The following is a 15,224-nucleotide window of genomic DNA, read 5'->3' as shown; positions in this document are numbered from 1 at the left end:
TAGAAGGATGTCCTGTTACTTAATCCACTACAGTAAAAGACCTGGGAGTTATACTAGACCGCAACTTGTCTTTCGAAAATCATATTTCATATGTTACAAGAACAGCCTTTTTCCACCTTAGAAACATTACAAAGCTACGTAACATGCTATCTGTTTCTGATGCAGAAAAGTTAGTTCATGCATTCATGACCTCGAGACTAGATTAATGTAATGCTTTATTAGCCGGTTGTCCTGCATCCTCAATAAACAAGCTACAGTTAGTGCAAAATGCAGCTGCTAGAGTTCTTACTAGGTCAAGAAAATATGATCATATAACACCAATTTTGTCATCTCTACACTGGTTACCTATCAAGTTCCGTATCAATTACAAAGTACTATTACTGACCTATAAAGCCCTAAATGGTTTAGCTCCTGTGTATTTAATGGACCTTCTATCGCCCTACAATCCATTGCGTTCTTTAAGATCACTAAATTCGAGGCTTCTGGTCATTCCTAGGATATCTAAGTCCACTAAAGGAGGGAGGGCGCTCTCACATTTAGCTCCAAAACTCTGGAATAGCCTTCCTGATATTGTTCGAGGCTCTGACTCGCTGTCCCAGTTTAAAACTAGATTAAAGACGCATCTCTTTAGCCAAGCATTTACATAATGCTTACCTTTTATACCACTGCTGAATCAGATCAAATGCATTTAATATTATAAAACTTGAAGAGTTTGTAGGTTATTTGTATAGGTTGCATAGTATTTACAGTCATTACGTTCCTGTATATATTGCGTGAATGACGGGTGGTTGGGCAGATATTGTGTTTTGCGGTAGGTGGTATGCCATACGGAACCGTTGCCACTGAAACTGCATATTAACGCACCAGTGGGGCTCGACAGCCTTAGTCAAACGGGTTGGCGCGTATGGTTGGGCTGCGGAGAGATTGTGAGATTGTGGTTAGGTCTCAGCAGCAGGAGGGACGTAGAGGTCAGTAAGCAGGGCTGAGTTGAGTGGGGGACGGAGGGGGGTGACTCTGGGACGCAAGAGTCACTGTCTTCATGTTTTTATCATTTACGCCCGTGTTATGGAAATCATTATGAACAGCAGCTACGCTAATTATTTTCCCTTTTTGCCTTTCTGCTGTTATCTTGGGACGCGAGTCCCGAGGAAAATGGCGTTCGTCAGCTCCAGTTTGTATCCAGCCTCTCACGGAGACTTCAGATGCCCCAATCACAAAGCCTGTGAAGAGACGACTCAACACCGGCGATATGGACCCTCTATGGTGGATGGCACTGATCCTCAACAATTCGTCTCAATACCGGCGTGATTACTTGGACTTCCAAAAAGATGGAAATGGATAAATACTCTAAATGTTCCGATCCAATCTGACTTGTAATGCTGCCCGAATCATGCACTGTTCCTTCGTTGGCCAGAGGAGAACTGGCCCTCCGACTGAGTCTGGTTTCTCCCAAGGTTTTTTTCTCCATTCTGTCACCTGATGGAGTTTTGGTTCCTTGCCACTGTTGCCTTGGCTTTTGGCTTGCTTAGTTGGGGACATTTAATATTCAATAATATTATTGATCTGCCTTACTTAAATCACTCTTAATAAAAGACAACACAAAATGTCTTTGGGGTCATATTGACCCCAAACTTTTAAAGAGTGATTGCATACGGAAATATAAATTTTTTATATGGAAAACTATATATCATTTTTTTTATTCACTCCTCAACTATACAATAATGCTGTGTTTTTTTGGAAATTTTTAGATTTTTTACATATTTACTGCACAATTACATAACTAGGCCATAAATTGGCACATGAAAAATGATTTTTTAAAGAAAAAATCACTTTAATGATGATGATAATTAAATCTAAATAGTTTTTGGACATTGCTCTATGTGTTAGGGATAAAATACTACCATCTGGTGGTTAGTCGAAAAACTGTTTTTCTTATAGTTAAGGAATTAAAGTGCAATGACCACATCTGTCCAATAGAGGTCCATAGAGACTCATTCATTTTCACTCATTTGTCTAAACCGGTCTAAACGGTTTGATATACTTGATATATATGATAAAAATAGTTTATGCAATTCACAAAATATATATGTCAAAGTTAGAGTTTGTTGTTGTTGTCTGATATATTTTGAATTATTTGTTTTTGCAAATTATTATACATACATTTGCATAAACATTACAAATCAGCACTCTGACATGACTGTAATCACACACTATTTATTTCAGAAAATTATTTATCAACAATTATTTATTTTTTTAGAACAAGAGATTTTAGAACAAAATAAATTAAATAAACCAAGTAAATAAACCAATATAATACAAAACAACAGCACCAATAAACTGTAATGAACAGGATACATACATATGCATACATGTGTGTGTTTGTGTGTGTGTGGCTATGTGTGTGTGTGTGTGAGATAGAAAGCTCGTTCCACTTTGTGTTTATGCTCTAGGACTAGGCCTTGATTTAAATGTATTTTTTTTAAAGATTTATGCCAGTTTTGTTTATTTTATTTGCCAATTTCTGTAAAAATGCTCTCTGTTGCAGTCATGACATGTGTGTGTTTGTGTGTGTGTGTATGAGATAGAAAGTTTGTTCTACTTTCTATTTATGCTCTAGGACCAGACCTTGGTTTATATGTAGAACATTTCAGATTTATAATGGATTTACTTTTATTTTTTTGACAAACAAAATAAAAAAAGTCATTTTTTTCATTTTCCCATTCATTTTCAATTGGGGTCATTTTGACCCCAAACACCTTAAATGGTAAAAAAAAATTTACACACCTTTAGAACAACCGAATCGAACCCAGTTTTTTTGTGCATGTTTAGATAGATTATGTAGGAAAAGTCACAGAGTTTCATGGCCCTGAGATGAAGGGAACATTTGTAAAAAATCAAAGAAAAAGTCCAGTGGGGTCAAAATGACCCCAAAGAGAGTCTAAGGGTTAAGGTGGACGTTGACACAATTTTCTTTTAGAAACAAACTTTGTTATATTATTTTCATGTTATCACTGTAAAGCTGCTTTGATACAATCTGTATTGTAAAAAGCGCTATATAAATAAAGGTGACTTGACTTGACTTGACTAGTGGGTCCGACCCGTCTTCTTTCCCCCAGTTCGACATAATGGATTAGATTTTGGGGAATAGGCCCATCACTACAAACAGCGGGGTAGATGTCGGCTTTGAGGACGAACATGAGCAGTTAACTGACGACCAAGGTAGGTTAGCTCGACTTATCTGAGCAAAATAGCTACGTAACTAAGGTCAATTGTTATAATAAATAGTAATGCTACTCATTAGTACCACAACTGCGGCCTAACATGCACTGTCCCTGATATATAAGTAAAATAAACGTCAAATTAATGTGAAGTAACGTCAGTATAAGGCAGTGTCTATTGCTATTTTTCGGTCTCCTCATGATAATGCTTAAAAAGATGTCTCTTGTTTTTTGTTAATTTTATGCACATTGTATTTATGCTATTTTGCAGAGAGTGATGCAACGTTTGACCTGACAGACGCAGCCACCCCTATGTCTACAGCAGGCAACGTAACAAGTGGAAGTGGCTCACTAGATCTTGAAGGAGAGGATGGTGATGATGATGATGATAGTGTGGATGATAACACAGGTAAGCGGTTAGCTTAATAGGAGAAGTCACTGAACAATAGCCTTCCCAACTATTCTAACATCGAGCTTGAACGTTTTGCTTGTTTTTGGTGTCTTTTTTGGCCAGATGCAGAGAATGGAGCAAGTGGACCTCCTACGCAGCCATCAAATCCCACTGCAGCTACTCCTGGTAGGATTTATAAATAGTATTACTAAGGCAAAACTGGTTAGAGCATAGTATTGTACCACTAAGTCAATCCTCTTCCTTGTGTAATGTCTGAAAATAATCAGTTTCTTTAATGGTTACTTTGATTATAGTGATTAAGAAGAGATATGTAGTATAGCTGATGGTGCAAGCTAAGGGCTTTCTTGTGTGCTCTAGGTTGGTCAAGTCGCAGGTCCCGTGGAACTGCTTCACTTACTCAACAACAACAGTTCATGGAGAGAATGCAGAACGCACAGAACCAATGGATTGAGCAGCAAAGGCAGTTGAGCCATGCCAGGGATGAAGCACTCAGGTCTCAACTGATCGCAGAAACAACCCGTTCGACGGGTGTCTTAGTAACCCAACTCCTCACAGGGTTAGGTGCCTTATTCCAGCGGCCAACTCCTCAACCCGTCTTTACCAGTTCTCAGCCCCAGCCAATGTATCAGCACAGTGGTCACAGTGAGTGGGGATGATTGGTTTCGAGTCTGTTTGCACAACCAGGTTGTGTGTCTTTATTTCGTGGGTTTGTCTGCTTTTGAAATAAGTGAATATTCTTGAACAACCCTCCATACGACAATGGAACGTATTCTTTTGAATTGGTGTGGCTGATGTTTTACTTGCAGCCTCTGCAGCCTCTGTGATGTCAGGAAGAAGAACATATTTGTCCACGATTGAGGCAGTTAATCTGTGGAACCATGTCCTCCTTGCTTCTGGAGAGGCCTCTTTGATGTGTTCCGGTATAAGGGACTCAGGACAATCTGTAACAGAACAAACAAAACAGGGACTAATTAATAGAGGTAGTATTCCAACCCCACACATGCAGACATTTGCCAGCTTCAATATTGAATCATTAATCTTGATGGTATCAAGACCAATGTGCGAGTTAAAAGTTTGTTATACACCCCAGGTCAATTTTTAAAATATATAATCATCAGCTTCATTTCTTGTGACACCAACATGTATTGGTGTTAATTTATGGTTTACCTGTTACATGATGAAAACCAAGATGCTCAATCGCCGCTGCTAGGAATAGAGCAGTCGTGTCCTTGATCACAAAGTCCCTGTAAGCATTGAACGCAGCACGGGGTCCACTCTTGGCATTGCTGCACCTGGGATGAGAAACTATTTCAATGTAGTGTAGGCCATACACATTTTTGTTTTGTGTCACAAAGCAATCAGTTTCTCTGGAGCTGCTTCACATCACTTGTAAGTGAAATGACACATTCACTAACTCACAATCACTTATGCTGCGCACAACAGTTAGTCTCTCTGTAGCCGCTTCACATCCCATGCAAGTGCAGTGACTCATTCACTCACTGACATAATACATTAGTAGCGCTGCGAACAACAGTTATTATCTCTGTAGTCGTTTCAGATCCCTATGAAGCGCAGTAACACCAACTCACATTCATTCACTCTATTAACCCTCTGGGGACCAAGGTTTTTTTGAGGCCCTTGGGATGTTTTGACATGCACTGACATTTGTGCTTTTTTCAGTTATTTATAAACATGTTAATGGCAACGGTGTAAATTAACTCTATATAGCACAAACGGGGCTACCATAATATTTGAGCAACATGTATGTACATGTTTGTATTTTTGAGAGAATATTATTTATGCATGGTTATTGAAAAACTTAAAAATAAAAGTTTCTGAAATAAGGCCACAAAACACATATTGATTATTTATTCACAAGACTTTTGAAAATTGTATCGAATAAATATAAATAAATATAGTCGAATCAGACCTCTCTGAATCGAATCGTCGAATCCTCGACTATTAGAAGTCAGCCCTAGTTTAAGGACATTATGGAATTAAGATAATGTTTCTACTATGTTATGATTGTACTGTACAATTAAATACAACCGTTGTGAAGTCTGCAGTCTGAACACTTTAACTCAGAGCGTTAAAGAGAATATCACCTGAAAATCCGATAACATCAGCAATTTTTATTCAAGCAGCTGATTTCTGTAAATGATTGTAAAACTAAATGTATATTGCAGCACGGGTTGAAGTCAGTATATACATTAACGACGATTTGAGACAAATAAATGTAAATTCAATATAAAAATATGTAAATCGCGCTCTGTGGCACGGCAGGATTTTGAACAAGGTCCTAAGCCGTAGCTGGGGGCCGTGGACAGACGCCGAATGGTGCCGCCGGTGTGTGTAAGTTACACTCATAGAGAATAATGTGTTCGAATTTTAAAAGACATGGCACTGCGCGACGCGGCGCTGCGCTTCTCGTCCGGTGTGCAACCCCTTTTAGGAAATGGACAGCGGCCGACACGAACGCACACACCTATTAACTTAATAATAAAGCCGTAAAGTATGCTATCTTTCAACTCAGGACAGCGGCACTTCTCACAAATACAGACAGGATTGGAGATCAAAAGTTTAACTGAAACGTAACCACGATCAGAGGCGTTTTCATCCGAGAAACGCTGTGATTGGTGGATAGGATATGGAGCATGCGACTGACAGCGACATAACCAATCACAGTGCCACAGACGCTTCACATAGCACAAACTGCAATGTTTAATTTTAAATGAATGTAGCCTACTGGCAGTCTGGCACACGTGGGTGCTCGGTATTTTCCGTGGGTGAGGGTCTGCAGCTATATATCTCGCTGGCTTTGCAGTCGAATCGTTTAACCGAAACTTGGCAGCAAAACTTAACTTAGAACCGAGACTCTCAACGGAAAAGAAAACTTAAGTAAGAGAAAGAAAATTGAGACGAGAGTAGTTGGATAGTAGATGGCTTGAATGAAGCTGTTTAACCCATGTTCTTCTGATCTTGATTTGGGTTCTTTTGATATGAAACAAATTCTCAGCTCTCAGATTCTGTCAATTTTATTACGAAATTCAAACAATAAATACCGTTTTTGCGCTTTTAAATGTGACGTGACAGAACGCTGTAGTGCCTGGCGGCACGTGAACCGATTATCTCTCTTTACTACTAGTTAAATAAACACAAATGAACAATAATAGGTAGCCTATGTTAAAGGAGTCATAATGTGCAATTTTCACTTTTCCATGAGAATCAATGTATGTTATGATTGACTAACGATTATACATTTGCCGGGATGCCGATATTCAAAAGTGAAGCGTTTGTTTACCCCAGGGTTCTTAAACTAGCCAACGTGCACGCGCACTCAAATACGAGATTTCAATTTCTCCCCCGACATGACGTCAAGACGGGGCCGGATATACCATATATGGACACCGCAGAGGAGGCCCGCCCTGCCCCTCTCCCCATCATATTCAGTCAAGAAAGATGCAAGAACGTAGTGTACACGTGAGTTGCTCTGTGGTTGACTGTCATAATCCACATTCTAATGTTTTTTCTTTACCCAAAACTGACCAAACTACAAGGGACAAGAGGATGAAATTTATTTTTAATGACGCTGTTCCAACAACCATCTCAACTTGCTCAACGTTAGGTGTCTGCGCTAAACATTTCACAAAAGAATCTTTTACAAATTTGGGGCAATATCAGGCGAAGTTGGCATCGAAGCTACGTTTGGAAAAAGGTGCCATTCCAACAATCAGGGACTTGCCTGAATTTGAAACGGTAAGACTGTGTTTTTATTACTATATTTTGTGTAACAAACAGCAGCTAACTACTAATGCGGTTAATGTATGTGATAAGGATAGATACATTTAAAAAACAGTCAAGAATTAATAAACATAAAGAAAAACATAACGTTACATGTCTGCAGATGAAAATGATTAAATATCTAAAAAACCACAACGTCAAAAAAGGCAAAAACAACACATTATAGCAAACGTTAATCTCTATAACCACTGTAAGCTGAAAATAAAGTAGACTACATCTCCGTTAATGTAATCTACATTAAATTAAAGCTAAACTTATGTGGGAGAAAATAGCAAAAAAACGTTTTAGCTCGTTACTGATGTTAATGTATGTCTCAGTCAAAAAAATTGTCTTTACCATTCAGAGACATGTTGATGTAGACGTCCTTCAATTGACTGTTGTTCCTCTTCCGTTTCCAGCTCTGGTTCAGAGTCTGGCTCAAACATATACGGTTGAATCCCGTAGGTCGCGGCCAGGTCGGGTTCATTAACAACTTGCGCCATGATCTCTTTTTGGAATGATATGCTGAAGTTACCTGCGGTGTCAAGCCCCCTCCTTCCTACCACCAATCAACGCGCCCCTCATTTGCATTATTAAAATGACCGTCCACGACAGCCAAAACCTCGCATCAGATCTCGCGAGACAATAATGCATTCAGAAATAAGGGTCAAACGAGCTCTGTGTTTATTTTTTTCCAATTTTTCTTTTTTAGAAGGGCATGAAATGACTATAATAGAGCGTGGGTATCAAAGTTAATACTACATTATGACTCCTTTAAAAGATACAGTACAACTTACCGAAATGTATATGCCTCGATAAATCAGTGTTTTTCAACCGCGGAAAGAGGTCAATAAATCAGCTGGAGAACAGTATGTCACATAACGTTACATTTACCTCAGGAAAAAAAAACATTTAATGACCATAGCACGCTAGTTGGCTAGAAAAATTCGTATTTTATAATATATTTAGTATTAGTATAATTGAGTATTTTGCTAAATATGTGCACTATTACTTATTTATTGTAATTTTACTTATATCATTAAAATATTATAAAGTTGTTATAATAAAAATATTATATAAATATTATAATACAAACTGCATTATATTCAATTTGAGTTATTTTTAACATTTAATAATACCAGCTGACAGGGAATCATCCATACTACTATTTCCAGAACGAGTCTGATCCAGCAATGCAAGTTTGAGAGGAGCGCCCCCGACAAATCTCGCGAGAATCACGACATGCTTTACGGCAACGACGTCACACACATCAACAACAACATATGAAGCACGAAGACACTTGCGCGCATTTCAGATGTGATACTTTGACGATGGAGAAATCAAAGAAAACTCGGTCGGAAGAGTCTAGAAAAAGGAAAAGAGAATCGGACCGTGTTAGAAACCGGACAAAAGTCCCACTCGGCCGGGCTTTCTCTCGTTGGCGCGAGTTAAAAAGCAGCACTGGATGCAACAGCGATGCTGACCTGGCGATCTTGTTGATGGACTTGTAAGTAAATCTCTTATTTGTAAACTTGTTTGCGTTCTATATTGTATGTTGTTGCGCTTGCTTGTAGTATGTCATTTTTTTACGATGCTGTTCATTTATCCATTGTTGATAATTAGACCAGCTCAACAATTGCCACATATGTCTAGCTAGCTTTCGATTACCAGAGTTGTTAGCAGACTTGCTAACAAACACTTGTTTCTCTTACGTTTTTTTTCGTTATGTTTTATTGCCTAGCTTGCCACACGAGCTAGTTTGCCTGCTGAACTCAGGTGTTGTGAGGTGTATTTATCACGTAACGTTAGTCCTGTGTCTGGTTCCGATTTCTTATGGCGTGTGTACTGTGCTTATACAAACTTTAGCTGACTAACAGTGCACTTCCCGACTGTAACTCTAAAATGAAATCTTGGCGAGTTATGGAACCCAGAAATTCATACCTAGTTTCACCCTGATTAACCTTGTTCAGTACTACTTCTGTTGCTGAGAACATACTGATCATGCCCTTGTATTCTAGTTACCAGGATAAGGTAGTTATGTCTACACCCAGCAAGGGTCACAAAAGACCACCAAAGCCACCTGTGTCCAGTATAACTGAGTCAGACTGTGATTGGTATGTTTTTCTGCTAAATCCTAATAATCCAGGAAGACATAGCACATTGTAAACTAATGACTTATCTTTTCAATTAGGGATGAAGATTTCCCTGTACCTGGTTTCCAGCCATTGGTCACAGAGACAGAAGAGGATGATGGTTTGGAATGCAGGTGAGGTTGTTTTCTCAATTATATATTTATATACATATATACACACACATACACACACACGCACACACACACACACACACACACACACACACACACACACACACACACACACACACACACACACATATATAAGTTACTTTGACTGATTGCAGCATGCATTCTCTGAGCATTGCGGAAGAACATGACTCTCCAGATGAGGGGGATGCCAATGACTTGAGGAACAGCTTGTAAGTATTGTGCTGTACTGGTTATTATTTGCCTTCCACTGATATATCCCTCCAGTCTGATGTTCATCTGTGTACCTCTTGTACAGCATTGAAATGGATGATTGTTGGGTTGATCCTTCTCACAAGGACTGGAAGGATGAGGACAGCTCGGATGAGGATTTTGTTCCTTTTCTTCAGCTACGGTACATTTCACGTAGTGCTGTGTTCACTCTCACAACTATACACTTCTTTCATTGTCACATCATTTCTACCTTCTGGTTTGTGTTGAGAAGGTAATCAATGTCCATATACTCTGCTTCTATACACAGAACTGGTAGTGTCAACACAAACAATCTTGCTGAAATAAGCTTAGATGAAGCTGTGCTTGATGTAGCCACACCCAATCCTCCTGAACTGGAATCACAATACATTCCTGAACAAGAACGAGTTTTCTGTGAGGAAGATCTGGTGGGGAAAAGTGCCAACATCACCTACAACAACAACCTCCATCAGCTCGCCATGTACTTGATGCTGCCACTACAGAAGTGCAACAATCTAGACAATGTTTCCGGTGTAGCATGCCGTGGTGAACCGCCATTTCGGGTGAGCCTGAAACCTCGGGGGACTAGAGTCATTTTGGAATGGGTAAGATAAGATGTAAATGCATGTAGGGTTGGAGACTGAGTAAACTAGTTTTAACCAGTATAGTTGTGAAAACATTTACATACAGCTCAGCTATTGGACAGATTCTGTGGAAATGGAACTCGCAGCCAGTTTTGAAGTACGGCATGCAGGTGGGTGACTTCATGCTGGCTACAAATACTCTTCTTTCTGGCAACAACTACAGGAAGATTGCCCTCCTCTTTCAATTTATGAAAATGCCAATGGTTGCTGAGGGGACTTTCTTCCGAATTGAAGATGCTTATTGCATTGCTCCGGTCCAGGAATGTTGGGAAAAAAATAGGGCGGTCATTGTAGACCGGTTTTGTCATGAAGAACATGTCGTTGTCCTAGGTAAGGTGTTGCATAGTTGTTAACCACCATTTTATGTTTGTATTTAGCTGTGATGGTGTAGAAACTGTGATTCTAATGGATGTATTTTTGCTCTATTCACTAGGTGATGGCAGAATGGACTCTCCAGGTACTGTGTGTTTGTGATCAAATTATACATACAGCCCACATGCTGACAGCAGATTTTTTAAAAACTTTTTACTAGGACACTATGCACAATACTGCACTTACACAACTCTTGAGCAAGAGTCAAGAGACATTGTGCACATTGTCACCGTAGACAAGCGTGAAACGAACAGGAATTCCGTGATTATGGAGAAGGAGTGTTACATCAGGACCATGGACGCTAGCCTGGTTAAAACCAGACCATTCTCAGCTGTAACTGAGTTATGGTCTGGCAAAGCGTCATAGACAAATCATTTCCAGAGGGGCGTCACCAACGGACGTCGCGGATAGACCTAAAACCAATCAGAGCGATGAAGGAGATGGCGTATACAGAGCGGCAGAAACATCGCCGAGTGTTGTTCTTTGCTCGGTTTTTAACAAAAAGGAAAAGTTCAAATCGCTTAAAACAGACGCGATAGCTGATTCGAACGAGTGATGTTCGACGGCGGCATCCATCTTTGTAATGTAGGCTACAAAATCTGCTTCAAAATCCCAGCGCTGTCGTCATCGTGTAAAGCCCGCCCCAACATTTCTGATTGGTGCCTCTATTTCGGCGGATTGGAAATGAGCTTGAATGAGCTCTTTGCCAGACTAACTTTCAGAGCAAATCTAAATTTGCCGAGAGTTGCCCAGGCTACATGGACGCACTAATCCAGGAAATTCCTGTCCGAGAAGTTGTCACGGATGCCCACCCACAAATCTCCGCCTTGCTTAGTAAGGATAACTTATTGGATGTGTTGTCTAGAGCCATTGCTTTTTCTTTTCTACTGATAATTGTGCCATTACAAATGCTGTGTTATTTGTTACAGATCCAGAGCGTGGGCGCTACAAAAATATTCACCACTCTCTGGACATATGGCATGCTGCCAAAAATCTTGGAAAGAAGTTACGACGGGTATGCAATCATCCAAATTTATTCTGTATTCTACGACTAATCTATGCCCTGAAGGCTGAAGATTGCATATTTTGACTTGCCCTACTGCCTTGGTAATGTAATATTTTGCAGCAATATATTAACCGTGGCTTTGTTTCCTTTGCATCGTGCAATCAGGCTGGCACAATAAAAAATCAGAATTCAATTCTAGCCTGGATGAAGGACATCGTTAATCACTTTTGGTATTGCTGCAAACCAGCATTGACCGAGGAGCAGTTCAAGGTATTTTATTTTATAAGTATTTGTGATGTCGCTGTAAAAAATATTACTTTTGGCATGCAGAAGGGTGAAGTTTCTAGCTGTATGTAATGTGTGGTGGTCCATTTCTGCAGATGATGTGGCATGGAGTCCTACACCATGTCTGCAATCAACATTCATGGGCAACTGGATGCTGTGAACATGAGCCTCTGGATGAAGGCAGCCAAAACAAGCCATGGATCCATCAAGGTTTGAACGATTGTAGTCACTTGATTTTCATTTGCTCTGAGATTGTGATTTTTACTCACTCTGATATGTGATTACAGGTTCAGCAGCTCATCAGGCACTTACAGCAATCGTGCTTGACAAGCGCTGGTTGAGCCAGGTGAAGAAGTTCATCAACTTCAGGTATGCATCAACTGTCATGCAATTACACATGCACTAAAGTAGATATTGTATTTATTTACAAATGTACATACTGAAACTACACTTATACATAGCCATATTCTACTTCATTCACAGTCTTGGTAGATGTGTCTGTTGCACATTTTTGTAATTGTTTGTTGAGTGAAGGCTGGAAGTGATGGTTGAACAGATTTTACCTTTATGCCATTGTGGTAAGAAGTGTTACTATTGTGTGCCTCCTCCCTCCCCGCCAGGACCACTTCTGATTTGGAAAGCTTCCAAAATCATATACTGATGTATGCGGCAAAGCGCTTCGCCTACAGCCCACCTCTATACAGGACGCGAGTTTTGCTTGCCGCATTAGATTACAATAATAGAATAATACAATAAATAGTCCATTCTTGGGAGAAGAATTGCAAGTGGGAGAGGCCTTCCCCGCAAACAGACGCTCAGGTCCGATGACCCAAGGCGCTGGGGTTTGCTTGCTGCTGTACTGCCACCACCCACTGCAGAACTAGTGCAGGCTCATATTGAAAGAGGAGACATTCCTCCACAGTGACTGTTGTACTGTAATCTGGTCCTTGTAAATAGTTGTAATAAATGATGTATAATATTGAACATTTTGGAAAATGTCTTTATTTACATGCAAACAAAAAATAAGTTAAACTAAAATAAATAGAAGTGAAGTGCACAATTGCAGAGGTAACAGGGAACAAAACATACAATTCACATTCACAAATGTTTCTTCTAGGGATGCACGATATAGGATTTTGGCCGATATTCGATATGCCGATATTTTCAAACTAATTTTGCCCGATGCCGATACCGATATATTTGTTTGTTTTTTTAAGTGCAAAAAAAGCTTATTAAAGCTTCTATTAATGTTCTCAGTCAAGAGCAGTGAGTGATTTCCTCTGTGTTTTGTTGTTTTATTAACATTAACGGGATAGTTCTCCCAAAAATTTAAATTGTCATCATTTACTCTCTCAAGTTTCTTTCTTCTGTTGAAATTATAAAAGTTATTTGGAAGAATGTGGCTAACCAAACAGTTGCTGTACTCCAGTGACTTCCATAGTATATTTAAGCACAAGAAAGAAATGAATCCAGGTTTGAAACAACATTAGATAGACAGAATTTTTATTTCTGGGTGCAGTATCTCTTTAAAGACAAGCGGCAGAATATTATTACTGTCTCTTTAAGAACAGCACGCGAGTGACGCGACGCGTCTAATATACACGCATTTGACAAGCAGATTTTCTCTGTTTGCTTTCACTTTAGACATAACCAACTTTGTTTATGTAAACCTTGTGTGTATTTGACAGTATCAGCGCAATAAGACTCGAAAGATTAGTCCAGTATGCAGGCGCTGTGTGACAGGCTTTTAGTTCCTGTGAGCGTCGGGTGTAACGCGCTCAGAAAAGCGGATGTTAGAACAGCGCATCAGCACGTGAATGACATGTTTACCTAGCATTAGCAAGACTTTGACGCACATGCAAACAATGAACTTTTGTGAATTGCGGTGTCCCGTGAGTGTAACTCTACCTCTGCGTTTACATTTGATGTGATGTGAATGTACGTCGCGTTGTACAGTATGTTGAAATGAAGGCGCCAGAATTGAACTGATAGAATGCACGATACTATGATTTTTCTTCAAAAGCAGATCGTGGAGACATTTTAATCGTCCACGATCAAAAACCGTGAGACGCACAGCCCTAGTTGGAAGTTTAAGTTGCTGGCGCTCATGCTTCGTTCACGGCCGTCACGTGCGCATAGGAAACACGCCACCCTATCGGCAAGACTCATCGGCAGAAATATTCATATCGGCCGATGCCGATGATGGTCATTTTAAGCTTTTATCGGCCGATACCGATGTTGTCCCGATATCATCGTGCATCCCTAGTTTCTTCCATAAGATGCTGTTTAGAAATAGCTGTATAACTAATTACAAAGGCTAATTAAAAAAAAAAACTATTGAAGGCGGTGCACCCGGAATCCTGTATATCGGCCTCTTGGGTCAGGAAATTTGATCCGTATCTTCCAGACACAACAGCTGGGGATCACCACTCTGTTGCCCACACCCAGGCGGCCATGCTGCCACAGCAAAAACTGTCTGTAGACGGCATGTCTATATTGACGCTGTTCTACACCCGGCTCCTGGGTGTCATCAACAGCAAAAATGTAATTCCAGGCCGCACGGGCCAGCCGCAAGACCCCCTCATCCAACACATAGAACTCCATGTGTGCCATGTTGCTTATGCAATTTGTAGGTATCTGGTGACAGCAAAGCCTTTCCAGGTCTGTGTCCATTTCTCTGCAATTGGTGCAAGTGCACCAATGCAGGACATCTCCAACAGGGTCAGGGCTCTGGGATACTTCAAACATGGCCATCACATCAAACATAAGACCTGGCAACCTTGTGAGGATTGTATTCAACAGCCTGTACTTCTGCACAGACTCCAGGGAATGCAGTTTTACCTACAACGCAAAACAATTGGTTAGTATAATATTAGTGGAAAGGCTGAAAATATCTAAAATGACGTCTTGACCAATAATAAACAAACCTTCATTTCAGCTGCACGTCTTGACCGCAGCTCCTGCAGCCTCGACTGCTCCTCAGGGTCTATAGTTT

The 15,224-nt window shown here is 40.1% G+C and overlaps 1 protein-coding gene across 1 annotated transcript; it reads left to right on the top strand.

Moving 5' to 3' along the window:
* Positions 1 to 10,626: 10,626 nt before the first annotated feature.
* Positions 10,627 to 12,985, top strand: LOC130095738 (uncharacterized). Its single transcript, XM_056262513.1, has 9 exons — positions 10,627 to 10,896; positions 11,000 to 11,023; positions 11,099 to 11,247; positions 11,661 to 11,772; positions 11,868 to 11,953; positions 12,110 to 12,214; positions 12,325 to 12,439; positions 12,517 to 12,598; positions 12,850 to 12,985. The coding sequence occupies exons 1-9, from the start codon at positions 10,671 to 10,673 to the stop codon at positions 12,983 to 12,985; spliced, it is 1,035 nt and encodes a 344-aa protein (XP_056118488.1). The 5' UTR covers positions 10,627 to 10,670.
* Positions 12,986 to 15,224: the final 2,239 nt, after the last annotated feature.

Source organism: Rhinichthys klamathensis, unplaced genomic scaffold (assembly GCF_029890125.1).
Source record: "Rhinichthys klamathensis goyatoka isolate OS25496 unplaced genomic scaffold, OSU_Roscu_1.1 h1tg000011l_1, whole genome shotgun sequence".
Taxonomy (NCBI): Eukaryota; Metazoa; Chordata; class Actinopteri; order Cypriniformes; family Leuciscidae; genus Rhinichthys; species Rhinichthys klamathensis.
Note: the sequence above shows the minus strand (reverse complement) of the source record. Positions and strands in the feature narration are given on the sequence as shown.

What these genes read in the sequence shown, in the direction of transcription:
- LOC130095738 (XM_056262513.1), top strand. Translation starts at nt 10,671, where the DNA reads ATGCAGGTGGGTGACTTCATGCTGGCTACAAATACTCTTCTTTCTGGC. An exon ending in TGACCGAGGAGCAGTTCAAG is followed by an intron (nt 12,215 to 12,324) that starts GTATTTTATTTT and finishes CCATTTCTGCAG; the next exon opens with ATGATGTGGCATGGAGTCCT. An exon ending in AAGAAGTTCATCAACTTCAG is followed by an intron (nt 12,599 to 12,849) that starts GTATGCATCAAC and finishes CCTCCCCGCCAG; the next exon opens with GACCACTTCTGATTTGGAAA.